The sequence below is a fragment of the Chiloscyllium plagiosum genome, unplaced genomic scaffold, assembly GCF_037043375.1.
Source record: "Chiloscyllium plagiosum isolate Xiang-an unplaced genomic scaffold, Cpla_swu_hap1 HiC_scaffold_20, whole genome shotgun sequence".
Taxonomy (NCBI): Eukaryota; Metazoa; Chordata; class Chondrichthyes; order Orectolobiformes; family Hemiscylliidae; genus Chiloscyllium; species Chiloscyllium plagiosum.
Genome location: NW_028270158.1, coordinates 2,697,811 through 2,715,352, shown reverse-complemented (window position 1 = coordinate 2,715,352; position 17,542 = coordinate 2,697,811). Strand labels below are relative to the sequence as shown.

Here is a 17,542-nt window from a genome sequence, read left to right as displayed (position 1 = left end):
GGGAGCAGGCGGCAAACAGCACAGGAATCCCAAGTTCACCACACTCGCAAACTGTTTCCTGGCCTTGGAAAACAGTAGTTCCTCTGTGGAAAATCAATGGAATGGCCAAGTGGGCAGAGCAGTAGCAAATGGAAAAGTAAGAGGCAATATAGTGGGAGGGATTGAGACTAAGAGAAAAGTTGAGAATTATTTTCATCCAGAGGATGGTGGGTGTCTGGAACCGACTGCTTTAAAGGGCGTTTGAGTCAGAATGTCTCAATACTTAAGCAGTATTTACATATTCACTTGCATATCCATAGCTCCAAGATTTGCCACAGAGAAACGAACTGCAACCATACTAACCTAGGTTTGAACGAAGATTTTTGTTGTGGAGTTAATCCTCACTCTGCACAGGGTGTAAGGATTTTACTCTGATTAAAGGAATAGTGTGAATTTGAATGATTTTCTGATGACACATGGAATTGTCCCAACCTTTCTTTTAGTGTATTATATAGTTCATATTTTCTTGTTTAATATTGTGTTCTAAAAGTCACTGGCAGTCCCTTGTGAATGTGTTCAGTAACCAAACTCAACGGTTTTAAAAAAGGCAAAGTTAAAATCGAACAAACTAGGTTTCACTCTGGGAACTGGCTTGTCTGGTCAACTGGGATCATATCTCCAGAAATGACAACATTTCTATTCTGGCCTAGGAGAGTCTAGCAAGGCATTGCTCATGGAAGCAAAAATGTGGAAAAATAAGGCAGCTGTTACTTCAATGCTCTCCGTATGTCCCCCAAATGGATGGCAATGGTGTATATGATCTAAAGCATATCTCCAGCTCAGTCCTTTCACAGAGTGTGTGAACAAAATTTGAGAAAAGATTCAGCAAGATATAGTCTAATTTCATGAGAAGCCATGCAAGTACATAATTAATTTAACTCTTCGGTATCAGGGTAATACTTACACCAATCAAGGAATTTTTTGCATTTCCAATTGTAGTAAGGGCACTTAAGTCAAATATTATTACAAACTCTGCATTTTCCTCTTTGAATGTTCTGTCCCTGAAAGCTTCATGCTGTATCTCTGAACAGACGAGAGGAAGAGTCAGGCCTTGAAGGAGACTGTTAAGTGCACATGTCATTTCCCCCAAGATAAGTTTGTAAGCAGTCTCTAACACAGGAATATTCTTCAGGCTTAGCACAGCTTGATATACATATTGTGCTGCTGAAACAACCTAGATAGGAAAAGATAGATAAATTGACAAAAAAATTACTGACATTCAATAAAAGTATAAGTTAATTTACTAGAAAAACATAATTGAACATCTCACTAAAAAGATTTAATACAAAATATTCAAATACAAAAACCAGTGAACAGGGATTTAACTGGCATAATATTTCAAGCAAAAATGTACGATTACAGCCCTTTTATTCAGCTGGGATCAAATCCACATTACAACATAAAAGATGCATGGCCACTGAGTTAATGAGGGCAAAACTTCTTCCGTGCGTTTCTCACACAAAGTGGTCGGAAATCTCAATATAACAGATTTACAGCAGCACAGAAACAGGAATTGACATCTTGGTTCAACAGTCAGCAATTTGACACATTTTGCTGTTTTTAAAAAAAAAGATTAGAAGGGCATTGCAGCCTCAGAAGATACTCAAATCTAAGTAGTATTCAGAACAAACAAGGATTGCTTTCTATTCAAATTCAGGTCATAAGAAAATAATAAAACCAACACTGATTTTCACCTACCCCTATATTACGAAGAAGAAACACATCTTATAATAACAGCTCCCAAATTAGTAAACATTGAACTATCAAACACAGCTCCAAGGCAATTACCTGAGATTGGAAAGAGCAGCTCAACAGTTTGTAGTTCCACATGATAAACCATTCATGTTTTTCAGAACCCTTATCTATACTGACACTGGAGGCAGTCCAGAGATGATTTATTAGCATGATACCAAGAATAGAGGGACTCTATATGTGAGGATAGTTGAGTAGATTAGGCCTGTACTTATTCAAATATAGAAGAAGAGATGACCCTTTTGAAACATACAGAACCCTTAGGGGTCTTGACAGGACGGATGCTTCAGACGGGTTGTTTCCCCTGCTCTAAGTGTCTTGAACCAGATGGAATAGTGTCAGAATATGGGATTGTCCATTTAAGACAAAGATGAGGAGGAATTTCTTCTCTCAGAGAGTAGTGAATTTGTGGAATTCTTTACCACAGAGGGCTTGAGGCTGGATCATAAAGTAAATTCAAGGCTGAGACAGATTTTTAAATCAGTAAGGAAACAAGATATGAGGAAAAGTCAAGTGGCGTTGAAGATTATCAGATCAATCATGATCTCATTAAACAGTGGAGCAAACTCAATGGGCTAAATGGTCTATTTCTGCTTTAACATCTCATGGTCTAAATAAACAGATCTGTTAAGATTTAGGTACAAATAAAAAAAAAGAATAAGATTAGGAATTGATATTTCTGACACCAATCACTCCATGACATTGGCTTATAAGTTTCTAGAGTGTGGTACTGGAAAAGCATAGCAGATTAGGCAGCATCTAAGGAGCAGGAGAATCGACATTTCAGGCGTAAGCCCTTCATCAAGAACGGCTTGTGATTCCTGATATGTCGATTCTCCTGCGCCTCGGATGCTGCCTATCTGTCCTTTTCCAGCACCACACACACGACTCTGATCTCCAGCATCAGCAGTCCTCACTTTCTCCTAGTTTATAAGTTTTTATCATTATTCTGTATGTATTGAAAGTGGTTGTGCAAAACATCAACTGTTCACCATACTAATTAAGGGTCGTAACGTTTCATTGCAAAACATGTTGTTCACACTCCACCCAACAGGAAAAAAGATAGTTAAGCACTCATTAGAAATCATTACAAAATATCTTCATTTTATGAAACTCTCATTGTACAAAAATATTCACGAATGATCAGATCAGTGTATGAACCACTTGAAACAGTTGGTAGAGTATTTCAAATGTCGCAGACAACCTATCGCCATCATGTTCAATACTCAAATTTTTCAGTTTAGCTTAAACATTAGTTTAATTCTGGAACGTCTCAACATCTCTCTACAACAGTCTTAACAGATCATGCTTGCAGCCTCCCAGTTTCACTGGAAACTCAATTGTAAAAGCAGATACATTGCCTTGTACAGAGTTCCACTCTAGTTAAATGCAACCATTTAATTTCAACATGTAGCATCCTTTGAATTCAAGGCAGCCTTGAAATCTGCAAAGAAAAGACTCAGTACTTTCTCGTCTTTTTAAAGATTTATTACCACTTAAAAATTATTTTGAAGTTATCAAAAAAGTCAACTTCAAAATTACATGCAAAGTAGAAACTTTAAGGGTAAGCAGATCTAATAACTAATTATATTTTCATGTTCAACAAATCAACATACTATATGAAATGATTACATAAACCAAATTAGGATCTTTATATAAACAACCCAAGAGAACTGCAGATGCAGGATATCAAAGAAAAATAGAAATTGCTGCACATTTCAGGCCTTCTTCAGAACTGATAGTAGCAAAATTTGGTATTTATGCAGAAGGTAGGGTGATGGGTGGAGGTGATAAAGAGTAAATGATAGGTAGAGATAGAGCCCAAAGAGGCCACAAAACAGTTGGACAAAGGAGTGGATAACGGTCAGCCTAGGAGAATGAATAGCCGCTAATGGGTTGCATGTAATAGCAGACTGTGTGATAACAAGGCCTGGTGTGTGGGGTAGGGACACGTAATAGCAGACTGTGATAAAAATTCCTGATGAAGGGCTTTTGCCCGAAACGCCGAGTTTCCTGTTCCTCAGATGCTGCCGGACCTGCTGTGCTTTTCCAGCACCACTCTGATCTAAACTCTGGTTTCCAGCATCTGCAGTCCTCACTTTTGCCCAGTGTGATAACAAGGCCTGATGTGTGGGGTAGGGATTTGTAATAGCAGACTGTGATAGCAAGGCCTGGTGTGGGGGGTAAGGGACATGGGAGAAAGTGCCACAAGCTCTAGAACTGCTGAACTCAATATTGACCCCAGAAGACTGTAGAGTTCCCAAGCAGAAAATGAGGTGCTGCTTTTCAAGCTTTGCTGGAATACTACAGCAAGCCTGAGACAGAGCTGTTGGCCAGGGAATGAGGTGATGTGTTGAAGTGGCAGACAACAGCAAGCTCAATGTCATTTCTGCAAATGAAACATAGGTGTTCTGTGAAGCTGTCACCCAACCTACACTTCATTGCCTCAATGTAGAGGAGACATCACTGTGAGCAGCTAATGCTGTTGACTCGATTGAGTAAAGTGCAGCTACCATCAGTTCTGAAGAAGGGTTACTGGACCTGAAACGTTAACTGACTTCTTTCCACAGCTGCTGAGGTTTTTCTGCAATTTCGGTTTTTGTTAGCATCATTGTATACTATTAAAGAGCGCATTCAACTCATCAATCCATGACCATACCTCTTTCTCCCTGTGAAAACGGAGCTGAAGTAACTTAGACTGTGGTGAAAACAGTTTTTCAACAAATGATGCTGGCAATTTTGTATTTATTTGTTCCACAATCTGGAAAACAAAATCATTTTTCTTTGAATTTTGACATTACATACTGTAATCAAGTTAGTTGTTACAGGTGTCAGTGGCAATACTTTAGTCTCTGAATCAGAAGATGGTGAAGCACAAAATCTGGGCTGAGATTTCTAGAGCTAAATATACACCTTGTAAGTGAAATACCAAACTCTGGCCCTATCTACCATCGTAAAGGAGGCAAACAATTCTGTATTTTCATTTGAAAAGTAAAGAACACTTCCTGACAGCCTGCCAAAATCTATCCCACATCAAACATCACTATAATCAGATTATGTACCCTACTCTCTACTTTTTTGGGACTCAGTTGTGAATACTTTGGCTTTTTGAGCTTTCCTAGAGCAGTGGCTCCATTTTCAAAGCACTTCATAGATTGTGCAGTAATTTGAGATGCCCTGAAATTATGAGAACGCCTCATAAGTGCAAACTGCTTTTGCTTGCTGCAAGATCCAAATATAATGCTCTAGCTAATCACAACAGGTACAAAAACAAACCCTCAACTATCTAAGTAGACTCACCAGTGTTAACAAGTTTAAGACAGAGATGATGTACTCAGCACCAAACATCTGACAACTGTCCAGCTGATCCAATCCATAAGTAATGGTAATCTCACAATGTTTGGCTACATCCGAATCCATGCTACCCAACAGAACACACACACATTCATTTGCAGCGGTCAATACTGCCTCAGAAAAGAAAACTTGTTTTGCCGTGGTCACACAGTTCACAACCCTCAGGAGGACCTAGAGTGAAAGAGAAACACAGTTTAAGAAAAACCCCTCAAAATATTATAATCCAGTCATGTGATTCTCTGAACTTTGCTATGGGGATGGATCAAGAGACAATGAAGATTTTAGATCTGATTCAAAGAGAAGCCTAATTTTTTATACTTTGGAATTTAATCCAAAGGAGACAGAAGTTTTACAAAAAAAAGTTAGAACTATTGAAGATGAGTGTAAGCAAGGAGATGGATTAGAAAAATAATCTCAATACATTTTCTTACATCTGTCACGTAAGCCTCAGTGATTGGAGGGCCTCTAATTGGACTGAAACGTTCTCCAATGCTTCTCACGACAGTGCTGAACACCCTCAGAAGTGCTGCTAACTTCGGTAACGAGACTGAAGGAGGTGGAATGTCCTCATCAACTGCTTCCCCAGAGGCCACGTGACTAAGATCCTGTAAATGCAAATAATCAAGTTGTTCACCACACAGGAGCTGTAAAGAAATTAATCTTTTATGGACACTTGTCCATCAATCACAGCAGTGAGCAGGAATTTGTGACCAATCTGTTATTGACCACCACTGCCCCGAGACAAATGTTTACCACACACCAAACCAAATTTCACAGGAAAATTCATCACATGGCAGTTATTACTTTTTCACACAGAGATGTAGGACTTGTTGCTGCTCATCCCAGACTGCCTTTGAGAAGGTGGTGCTGAACTACCTTCTTAACCACTGCTACCCATGAGGGGTAGGTATGCCCACAGTGCTGTCGGGAAGGGAGCTCCAGCTGGTGACAATCCAACAAATTTGGTACTGCTTATATTTAGCTGCTACTCTGATGTGGATCAGCTGTATATATCGGTCAATTTCATTTGGCGTCACCACTCAGCATCCAAGAGTGTTAGACTCATCACCAGTGTGATCACAGTTTAGCCTGGCTTAAACAGCTTACAGACATTGCTTGAAAGCACCAACTGTCAGCATGTGTTTTGAAAACAACTGTGACTCAGTTTTCAGAATTTGAACTTCAAAACAGTGGTATATGGTATTGGGTTCTTTTATACAAGGGTTTTTGAAAAGTAATTAGTCAGTCCTTCCAAAATATTGATCTAATCCAGTAATTAGGAGAAAGTGAGGACTGCAGATGCTGGAGATCAGAGCTGAAAAATGTGTTGCTGGAAAAGCGCAGCAGGTCAGGCAGCATCCAGGAGCAGGAGAATCGATGTTTCGGGTATAAGCCCTTCTTCAGGAATGAGGAGGGTGTGCCAAACAGGCTAAGATAAAAGGTAGGGAGGAGGGACTTGGGGGAGGGGCGTTGGGAATGCAATAGGTGGAAGGAGGTTACGGTGAGGGTGATAGGCTGGAGGGGGGTTGGGGCAGAGGGATCGGGAAGATGATTACAGGTCAAGAAGGTGGAGTAATCCACTAATTGTCAGAAAGTAGGGAAACGTGGAATGTTTATGAAAGATTGTTAGTAGTGTTGCATTTAGGGTGGGCGTGTAAATATTGTATAATCAAGGGCTGTTTTTAGCTTAGGAAAGAAACCCAGAAACCAATCTTGGAGCAGTTCGGATGAAAGCTGACTGGGCTTACAATCCCATAATACAATTTCTCTCCTCGAACGGAATATAAAACAATCCATGGAAAAAAATTACTTTAGTATAAAGTCAATTAATGCAACTTCCAGACCAGGAGCGTAGATACTTCCTAATTGGCCTGTTCAGAAATGGTATGACATACTTCTGGATCAGGTGGGATTTGAACTTAGGTTTCCTGGCTCAGATAGGGACACTACCACTGCATTACAATAGCTCTCCAGAACACAGCACACTGTTAGCAATCATAAGGTTATTATAAGAGAGAGCAAATCTAAGCTTTAAGTTTTGTGAATATTTAAAACAGCTTCATAGTTCAGACAAAAGAGTTGAAGAGAAGCAGCTACATCAAAGTTTGAGATGAAGGGGTACTTGCTCTAGCTATGAAACTGCAAAGGTACAGTGGTGGAGATAGACAAGGTGGCATTTATCACGTGCTCTAAGATCTTTCAAACTGTGCTCTATATTAAGGGTTTTTTTTCCTTTTACGCAATGAACTTCTGTTCTATTGTTAAATCTAATCATGAAGCCTTATGTTTTAACAAACGATAATTACATTGAAATAAAACATTTGATCTATCAAGCCAGGTTTCATCTAGGATCTGACTTGGTCAGTACTCATTAGCTGGCTCCATAATACAACCATAAAAAAAATAACTGTTAGCTCATTCTGGCAGACACAGACAATGCTTGCTGATCAGTGAGAATGGTGGAGAGTCATTACAAACGTAACAGCAGGTGAATTCTCATTGAGGTATAAATATTAGCCTGGATGCAAATCACCATCACACAGATCATGGGAACTGGTCTTTCGCATATTCCTGTTTGCAGGAGTTTGCTAAATGCAAATTAGGTGCCACTTGTAAAATATCAAAGACAAGTGGGCAAGAAAAGTCCTTTACAAATACAAATTTGCCTTTTTACTGAACTTTACTCTCCAATGCATTCTTGAAATGGCATTCTAAGAGACTACATTATAACAGTTCAATAAAATCGATAGAACTTTCTGGAAAAATATCTTATCCATAAGCCTTCAAACATTTCATGAATTCATAATTCAAAAAAGAACAGGTAGCTTCCAGTGAATGGTGAATATAGATCTAAATACTAAGCAGTATCAAATTATGAAAAAAGCAAATTATTGTTTGGGCCAAAATCAAAGTGTTAGAGAAACTTCGGTTTGGCAGCAACTGTGGAGAGAAAAACCAGAGTTAACGTTTCAAGTCCAGTTTGCTGTTCTGACAAAGAGTCACTGAACTCGCAGCATTAACCTCTCTTCACACATGCTGCTAGACCTGAATTTCTTCAGCACTTTGGATACTGGAGATTTGAAACAAAAACAAAGTTATTGGTTTTGGTCCCTTATTTTGGTTTAAAGAAAAAGCCGGTAATAACCAGCAAACAAGAAGCAGTTTCACACAACTGAGTCAGTTTTTTCATGTAGAAGGACACCTCAATTTCACAATTGTCAAGACTGTACCATACCTCAGCATAAGCTTCCATGTCTTCCAAAAACTGCCCCAGAAGGGTTGTGGAAAATCCAAGATCTGCTACCCAGAACTGTTCCAAACACTGCAGCCAACCTTTGTGTGAACAAATCCCATAATTTTTTAATTTAAGGGTTCTTGTGCAAAGCAAGTTAAAAATTTCATAGAAGAGCTTGTGACAAAGTAATGACAACTATTAGTCAAGCTAGTAAGAGACTAGCTAGCAATTAAGTTGAGTATAATCATCATCAAGGCATTAGCAAGTTGCACTGTATCATCAATGCAGCATAATACTGTTTTAAAAACAGACAGAAGGTGTTATTAAAATTCTTGGCATGAACGTTCGTTCAGGTAATAGACATTTCTCAAAGTAGATTAATTAATTATCTTAACACCAAAAGCAGGAACATGCATTAGTGCCTTCAATATAGGAAAGGCATTTTATAGGAGTGCTAACAAAATTTGACACTGATTTATATGGGGAGATAATAACATAGCAGTTTGGTCAGATGCAGGTTATAAGAAGTGGAATAAAAAGAAGAACAAGAGGTGGCTGCTTAGAGAAGGTATTCCTGAGCTTAGGATCTTGTCAGCTGAAATCATTATCCACTGTGGAGCAATGAAAATCATGGATGCTCAAGAGTCAAAATTGGAGCAGCACAGATGTCAGGGGATTGTGGAGCTGAAGGAGACTGTGCAGAGGACAACTATACAGAAATCTGAAAACAAGAATGAGAATTTCAAAACTTAGGTTCCTTAATCAGGTGTCAATGTAGGTCAATGTGCACAAGGCTGACAAATGGCTAGTTGGGACACAGGCAGAGTTTTCAATGGCCTCGAGTTCATGTCTGCAGAAGATGGGAAACTGGCTGTGTGCAAATCGAAATAATCAAATCCAGAGGTAACAGAAGGTGTGGATGAGCGTCGTGTTGGTCAGTGATATAGAGGTGAAAGTAGGTAATTTTAGTGATGCAGTAAATGCAGTCAGAAGTCCTGCTCAAAGTTGATGGCAGCTTCAGACCTGACAGAGAAAAGTGGTGCCAGTATGAAAGAAAAGTGCAGCAGAGACAAGAAGATAAAAATCTGCTCAACATCAACTTGGAGGAAATTTCTGCTCATCTGGAACAAGATGTTAGTCAAGGAGTCAGCCAAATTTGACAGTGGGGGTGTTAGCAGAGACGGTGATGAGAGAGAGCTGCATACCATGAGCATACTTATCAATAGTGATGCCCTGCTTTCAATGTCACCACTGAGGGGCACCATTTAAATGGGAAATAGGAAGGGCAAAGGGATAGACTCATGGAGTGATCTTAGAGGTAACCGTGAGGGAACAGAATGAGCATTCACTGCAAGTGATTTTCTGAATGCAACTGGAAAGCCTATCAACCATCCAAAAGCTCACTATTTCAATAATTACGACTAAGGTTAATGACAACCAATTAGTACCTACAGATAAAAAAGACCAAGTTGCCTTAATTGATAAAAAAAAAACAAACCAAAAGAGATGGTCATATAATGAAGGTGAGCATTCTTAGAACAAAATGGTTCAAACATAATTTAAGTGAAAATGGTTACATGGTATTTGGTTTCAAATGTTTTTGAATTTCACTTTACTGATATCGATCTTGCTGTCAATACCATTTTGAAACCTGCCATTTTTCAGCAGACCTGAACTACTTTGTTCAAATAGCTAACAATTCAAAGTAGAATTTTAAACAACTAAGAACCTACTGGAGTAAATATATATTTTACCTGACACTTGTTGCGTAAGCGATTGTTTCTGAGTGTGATCAATATGCCATCCAACAAGTATATCTACAGTGTCCTTTAGAATAAAAAGCATCAGATATCAGCTTACTGTGAAAATTAAAATATTATGATTCAATTTTTCCCTCATTATTCTTACCCTAAAGTTGGTACTAAATATATGGGGATAACAACGAGCCACCAATAAAATGCACTTCACACACTGGCACAGCAGCTCTGGAGTGTCCACATTTTCCAAAACAGTCTGCAGGCTAACCATCACCAGCTAGAGAGGAAAAACAAACTAAATTAGTTCCAACTAAACAAATATTTTACCTGTGTTCAATGACAGCTTACTACCATTTTTCATACTTTTTGGGAGTTTTAAAATAGTTTAAACAGAAAGTTCTCCATAATGATGATACTCAAAATATTTTTGGAAGTTTGATAATTTCAGAAAATGCAATACAGCCCCCAAAGACCTTTTATCACCCTTAAATCTGCTCTCCAAGTTATCTAAATGCATTAACGTGTGTCCACAAAATGAGGTATTTTAGTATCAAAAGTGAACTTAAAATAAAATATTCCTAATATCAGTTTTAAGGAAAGATCATAAAATTAAGGACTAACCTGCATTACAGATGAAAATGCCTTCTTTTCTCCTGCAGTTTCCAATGCTTTGTAGGTGGCACACAAGTACAGAAGTTTTACCTCATCTTTGGTGGAAGAATTAAACTTACTAAAAATCCATTTAAAGATTTTCTCAGCCTCGTAACTCAGAGATACACACAGCAAGCCAAGGCAGCAAGCTCCTTCCTGTCGTAGTTCATGAAGTAGTTTACTACTGTTGATAAAAAAATTAAAGGTGTTAATATCTTGCACTGCATGTATATACCTAGGCCATATATATAGACAAATTTAAAATAAATAATGAGTTCCGAGTTTACGGTAAATTACAGCTATCCCCAAAAATTCAATTTGTTTTCTCATTTAAACAAATGAAACAAGTCACAAACAAAACTAAAAATCTATCAATTGGTCATCAAAAAGTGGGATTTGCAATGTATTTGCAATGGTAGAAGTGAATTAATAAACAGCCACTTTCCTTAAGCATTGTCTGTACTTTTAAAGTCTCACAAAACCGTAATTGGAACCTGAGTTTAGTTTGAATCAAAAGCATTTCCCCACTTACTCAAGACAATATATTCTATGAAGGGTAAGATACTGCCGAAGCAAATTTTACGCAAAACTCTATACCAGGACTTCCCTGAGTGGGGGTCGGGACTCCAAATGACACCACTAACTGAAATTTCGGTGTCACTACCTCCAATGCAGCAATGACCAACACCACCCCGCCTCGGCTGTGAAAGTTCTTCTCCTTATTCCCCCATCACTTACCAAGGAACTGGAGCAGCTTTCAAACCTCAAAAACAGGGTCAAATGGGAACACATTTTGGAAGCACTGCCTTACATAGATCCCAGAACAGTAAACTAAAAAAATGTCAACTATTCAAAGATTAGGATCTTTTGAGATCAGTGGCTTAGCAACCTGGTTTATATGTATAACACACTACAGTCTTATAACACATGATATTCCACAAATTAAAAAGACACCAGGTAGTATCTTGGAGCATCATCCTAACACCAAAGGACATGCTAATCTGAGGTCCCATTTTGAGAAGGAACTCTGTGGTCAAATGCCTGATTGGGATTTTTACACATCTCTTACAAAAAAAATTAAATCTCCAAGTAGTACCAAATAGAAGTGGCTAAATTAAAACGACTGGAAATAATGTGTAAAGATATCTTCAGCAAATGCAATCAATGACTTTTTCATATTATGTAAATATGGGAAGGTTAAAATTCACACAAGGATTTATTTTCTTCCATCCACAAAAGCAAACCGAGCTCCTGAAAATCCAACGGATGCATATACAAAGCAACTCGAGGGTACTTTTTAGAGAGAATTATGTCCAAAGAAAGAAGTTTATCTTTTTTTAAAAAGCATAAAGTTCCTTAAAAGGATTACAAATTCTGACAAAATCAACGTATTTTCACACTTACCTCTCATTAAGCACATCCTGTATTGCAGTCAGAGCATTGTCTAATTGCTTAATTAGAACCTGCAAGAAGATAAAATTGCAATTATACAACAAATACAATAAAATTAGAAACATGACTCTGTAGCCGATTTCCCCTATGTTTATATCTTAGAAAGTAGTAACCGGAGAGCTGCTAGCATTTAGCATGTAGGCCCAACGTTCACCTGTCCCTTAGGATGCTAAGATGTGCATTTCCATCTCACCTTTCTTAAAAAAACTCACCACTTTGTTTTCTGGCTGCTGAATAAACTCTTTCAATTGCTTTATTGTAGCCAGCCGACGCTCCCTGTCATCTTCACGGGAAATCCTCCGCAGAAGATTGGACAGTCGAGACTCATCAGAATAAGACAAAGATCGCTCTATAAATTAAACAGTTTGACAAAGTTGACTGTAAACCAAGTGAATAACATGGGAAAAGTAGTAGTTCCCATTCAACCTCTTCAGTCTGATCAGAGCTGATTTGAATCTTAACTCCACCTCCCCATCTTGATTTCCATACCTCCAATACCCCCTGCCCAACATAAATTCAACAATCTCAATTTCAGAATTTAAGTGACCTTTTCTTTTAGGAAGGTTTATTCCAGGTCTCAGCAATAATTTATGCGAAGAAACACTCTTTACTCATCGTCCTTCAACAGACAAACTAACTCCAAGGTTATGCCACCTATTCTACAGTCCCCTAACGGAAGGGACAGCACGGTGGCACAGTGGTTAGCACTGCTGCCTCACAGCACCAGAGACCCGGGTTCAATTCCCGCCTCAGGCGACTGACTGTGTGGAGTTTGCACGTTCTCCCCGTGTCTGCGTGGGTTTCCTCCGGGTGCTCCGGTTTCCTCCCACCATCCAAAGATGTGTAGGGTCAGGTGAATTGGCCATACTAAATTGCCTGTAGTGTTAGGTAAGGGGTAAACGTAGGGGTATGGGTGGGTTTCACTTCGGCGGGACGGTGTGGACTTGTTGGGCCGAAGGGCCTGTTTCCACACTATAATCTAAATCCAAAAAAATCTAAAAAAAAATCTAGTTTCTACTTCACTTATTGGCTCCTCTGATCATCTTAATTAAATCAGCTCAATCTTCACTACACAAGGGAATTCTATGAGTGCAGTACTCCTAATGGTATCTAACTACAGTTTCATGTCACTTTCACTTTGTAACCCAGTCAAGATATTGCCCAACATTCTATTAATTCTGCACCTAGATTATCTACTAGCTTTGCAATTTCTATTTTGTGGCTGTAAATCTCGTTACAATACTGCGAGTCCAAAATAGGCAATAGATATTTTCTAATCAACTGGTTAGACGCATCATTACACACTTCTGGAGCAGGTACAACTTGAACCTGGACCTCCTGACTTGGAGGTAGGGACACTATCACTGCACCACAAGATCCAGAGGCCCATCCAAGGCACTGGACTGCACCCAATGTATTATAACATTTGTTAACAATTTATTTGGAAACTTGATAACAGATTAATACTGGCACGTGGACATGCTTATCTACCACATGAGCTCCCTCTTCAAAATAAGTGAGGTTGATTAGACCTGATCTACCTGTTACAAAATTTCATGCTGACTTCCCTTGAGCAACTTACATCGATCAAAATATTCACTGCCCCCAAACTAGATTCTAATAACTACCTGTTACAGCCAGGTTAGCAAGGGTAAAATAGCTCCCCTCTTTTCCCAATTCTAATCTAACAAGATATTTTTCAGACACATTACAGCATGTGTCTGGGGGAGGTGGGTATTGAACTCAGACCTTTGGGCCAAGAGGTAGGAACACTGCCAACGCACCACAAGCTCTACACTACAATTCAGTGATTAACTGTTCACAAGCAGTGATTGTGTTTGCTCGTCTGTTGCTGGACTGAACAGGTTGTGTTTGGAGAGAAGGTTGAGCAGGTTGAAGTTGGAATCTTGTGGCCATTGGGAGTTTAGGAGAATGAGCTAATCTTATTGAAAAAAAGTGATGGGACTGGACAGCTGGATGCTGATAGGATGCTTCTATTTGTGGGGAATCCAGAGGGGCACAGCTTAACATAAGGGGGGGGTTCCCATCCAGGTCAACGATGATATTTTCTTTTGGAGGATTATGAGAGGTTAGTCAACAATTCTCTTCCTCTGGGAGCAGTGGAGGCTAGGGCATGCAACAAATTCAAGGCGATGTTGAACAAGTTTGATTGACAAGGTAATCAAGTGTTATGAGGGTCAGACAAGAAAGTGGACTTGAAGCCACAAGCAGACCAGCTATACCATTACTGAATGGCAGAACAGGGTCAAAGGGCCAAATGGCCTATTCCTTCCCTGCATTCCAATGTGACTATTAAATGATAAAATGAATTCTTTAAGTTTGAAAAATCTCAATCAAATCAATCTTGTGTAGAATAACAGTCTAATACATATCTGATTGAGGGTTTCAACATAAGAATTAGTAGATTAGATAGGATATGCTTTTGATGTGTGTTGAGGCTAGTGCTTGGCAGAATGAGTCAATCAGGGTACATAACCTGAACAGCAGATCAGAGTCACTCAGGAGAGAATTTAGCAGACAGTCCTATCTCATTCTTTTTCTCTAATCTAGTAATCTATGCTGCCCCAAGCTCTGAGGTGCATATCCATCAAATGTCCAGAACCATGAGACAATGCATGTGCACAAGAATCAGTGGATGTGGACCCTACCAGCAGCTACACAGTTGTGCAACTTCTAGGAAACATTGCTGGTAATATCTTTGAATTTAATTGTACACAAAATTAAAGTACACAATCTTCACTCATGTTCTTTTTTCATAAAAGTCCCAAAATGCTTTTATGGGTTCAACTATCAGGAAGCAAAGACTTACTGGTTTTAATTGCTGGATTGTTAATCCAGAGACCCAGACAACGTTCTGGGAACCGAGGTATGAATCCCACCACAATAGATGGTGGAATTTGAATTCAAAAAACGAAATCTGGAATGGAGTCGAATGGTGACCACGAATTCATTGTCGATTGTCTGGAAAAACCCATCTGGTTCACTAATGATGTTTTAGGAAAGGAAACTACCATCCTTACCCAGTCTGGCCTACATGTAACTCCAGCCCCACAGCAACGCGGTTGGCTCTTAACTGCCCTCTGAGTAATTAGGAATGAACAATAAATGCTGCATAGCCAACAACACACACATCCCATGAATAAATAAAGAAAAATAAAGTTGTACTTTCAAGACAAATAGCAAGTAAAATAAAAGGTTAGGTTGCCATTGTCCAAAAGGACAATTAGAGCTCCCTCAAGACAATTGGTGTCAGCCTAACTGGAGGGTCACCACATCTCAGGTCAGCAACAAGGTTGAGGAGGTGGGACCTCAGCCTGGTAACCTCAGCCAGGATGTGGACTGAGCCTGCACTATGGATGCCAAGTAAAGAACATATGTATTCATATAGAGAAAGTAAAGATGGAGCTATTATCCATTAAAATGCTACACTTTTCTATTTTTAAAACCAAACAGTCATGCACTGCCAAAACCGAAGCAATTAATAAAGTGGTTCTCATTTTGAGAACTGGCACACTATCTCCCCAGAGCCGACATAATCAATGTTAAAATACTAGAGTAATCACTTATCCTTTACTCGATTAAACAACACAAAGTAATCTCTCTGCGCAGGGAAATATCCCACTTCCATTCTACTGTGAATGGACCAGAAATTTGAATGCGTACATGCCAGAAACTCATGCTCGAGAACTCTCAAATAATTGCTTGGCACTTACAGAACATGATCACTGCTAAAAAGGGATATCAGGACAAGATGAAGAGCTTCAACTTCATGTCTCTTTCAGCAATGTTTAAGATCTCTCAAAGTATTACCAGGTATTGCAACAAAGCAAAAATCCTAAAGAACTGGACAGCTTTTGTACCTCACCTCATCATAATAAAAGTATACCAGTGAGAGCTATTATCTAGATACCAAATTAATAAAATTCTTACCCTGTGATTTCCTCATCTCCTTTGTGGCTAAAGCACGACTCCCATGCTGAATACTGCTTACATCCGTGGTCACATTGTTGACCCTCAGCTCTTGCCCCAGCGACTTCCGACCATAAGCATTTTCACCAAGTCCTCCATTGATATCATATCTGCCTGTAAAAAAAAAAAAAATTTCAACTAAAACTCAATTTTGGTAGCCTTTGCTTAGAGATCTGTATGAAAAGTACCAATTATACTAAATTCTACATCAGTGTAAAGACCACAAAGGCCCCTTTGTGCTGTAACTTTTCTACAGTGTGTATTTCTATAATATACACTTCTGAAAACCAGAGACCTTTTTCAACAATGCTTCACGATGGCTTTTACAGCAAGATTAACTATATAAAGCAATGCTATGACAATTAAAAACAAAGGTAAACTCGCCATAGTGCCAGGGGACCAAAGGGCTGCCCTCCAGTCAGCTGGTGGCGAGTCTAACTTGAGGGTCACCACGCCTCAGCTGAGGGACAAGGTTGAGAAGATGAAACCTTTGTGTCACCTCAGTCAGTAACAAGTATCAAACCTGCATTGTGGCTCTCAAAGAGAATTTGGTTCCAATTTCCTGAGTGTTTAGGAATTCTGCTTCAGAGGACCTTAATTCTTCAGCTATTGGAGGAGGGTGGAATTAAAGTTCAATTTCTGGACTTCTACTTTTTCAGATTGAGTAATGATGGCAAATGCTGACAATGGAGCAGTCGTCTGACATCACAAACGCCAGGTCTTTATACATTTCTATTAAATCAAACAGCTAATCATTTCTGCCCATCACAGCAAACATGAGGGGACATTCAGAAATAAAACTTGCTGAGAGTACTGAGATTGTGATGACAAAAGAATCTACTCTGGTAAACTGCCAAACCGTAGAGTGGTCTTTCATTAAGAAAGACTTATTTTCAAGCTTTACGTTTTGAAGTACAAGTCTAAAAATCAAAACATGAATTTTGAGAAGTAAACCTAACAGATTCCAATAAATATTCCCAGAGCAATTGAAAGAGGAAGAACGTACACTGGAAAAAACAGGATACCATATACAGCATCCTCCTTTCCAACCACATCCTTCATGCTATTCAACAGCCAAATAGCAACAGGAAAAGACTAGCATCATCTGGAAGCTTCTAGATCAGGCAAGGTGGAAGTTTCAGGTAAAAACAAGTACTACAGATGCTGGAAATCAGATTCTAGATTAGAGTGGTGCTGGAAAAGCACAGCAGTTCAGGCAGTATCCGAGGAGCAGGAAACTCGACATTTCGGGCTAAGGCCCTTCATCAGGAATAGAGGCAGAGTGTCTGCAGGGTGGAAGTTTCAACATAGC

The 17,542-nt window shown here is 39.1% G+C and overlaps 1 protein-coding gene across 1 annotated transcript in view; it reads right to left on the bottom strand.

Moving 5' to 3' along the window:
• The window catches only part of smg1 (SMG1 nonsense mediated mRNA decay associated PI3K related kinase), a 170,740-nt gene that overhangs the window by 107,843 nt on the left and 45,355 nt on the right, over nucleotides 1–17,542 (bottom strand). The window contains exons 3-13 of the mRNA XM_087997587.1: nucleotides 16,192–16,344; nucleotides 12,453–12,589; nucleotides 12,193–12,251; nucleotides 10,759–10,972; nucleotides 10,289–10,414; nucleotides 10,135–10,207; nucleotides 8,381–8,478; nucleotides 5,577–5,750; nucleotides 5,092–5,316; nucleotides 4,451–4,552; nucleotides 944–1,213 (exon numbers count right to left, since the gene is read on the bottom strand). Of these exons, the coding sequence (XP_087853713.1) occupies nucleotides 944–1,213; nucleotides 4,451–4,552; nucleotides 5,092–5,316; nucleotides 5,577–5,750; nucleotides 8,381–8,478; nucleotides 10,135–10,207; nucleotides 10,289–10,414; nucleotides 10,759–10,972; nucleotides 12,193–12,251; nucleotides 12,453–12,589; nucleotides 16,192–16,344 (1,631 nt within the window). The remainder of the gene's footprint in view (nucleotides 1–943; nucleotides 1,214–4,450; nucleotides 4,553–5,091; nucleotides 5,317–5,576; nucleotides 5,751–8,380; nucleotides 8,479–10,134; nucleotides 10,208–10,288; nucleotides 10,415–10,758; nucleotides 10,973–12,192; nucleotides 12,252–12,452; nucleotides 12,590–16,191; nucleotides 16,345–17,542) is intronic.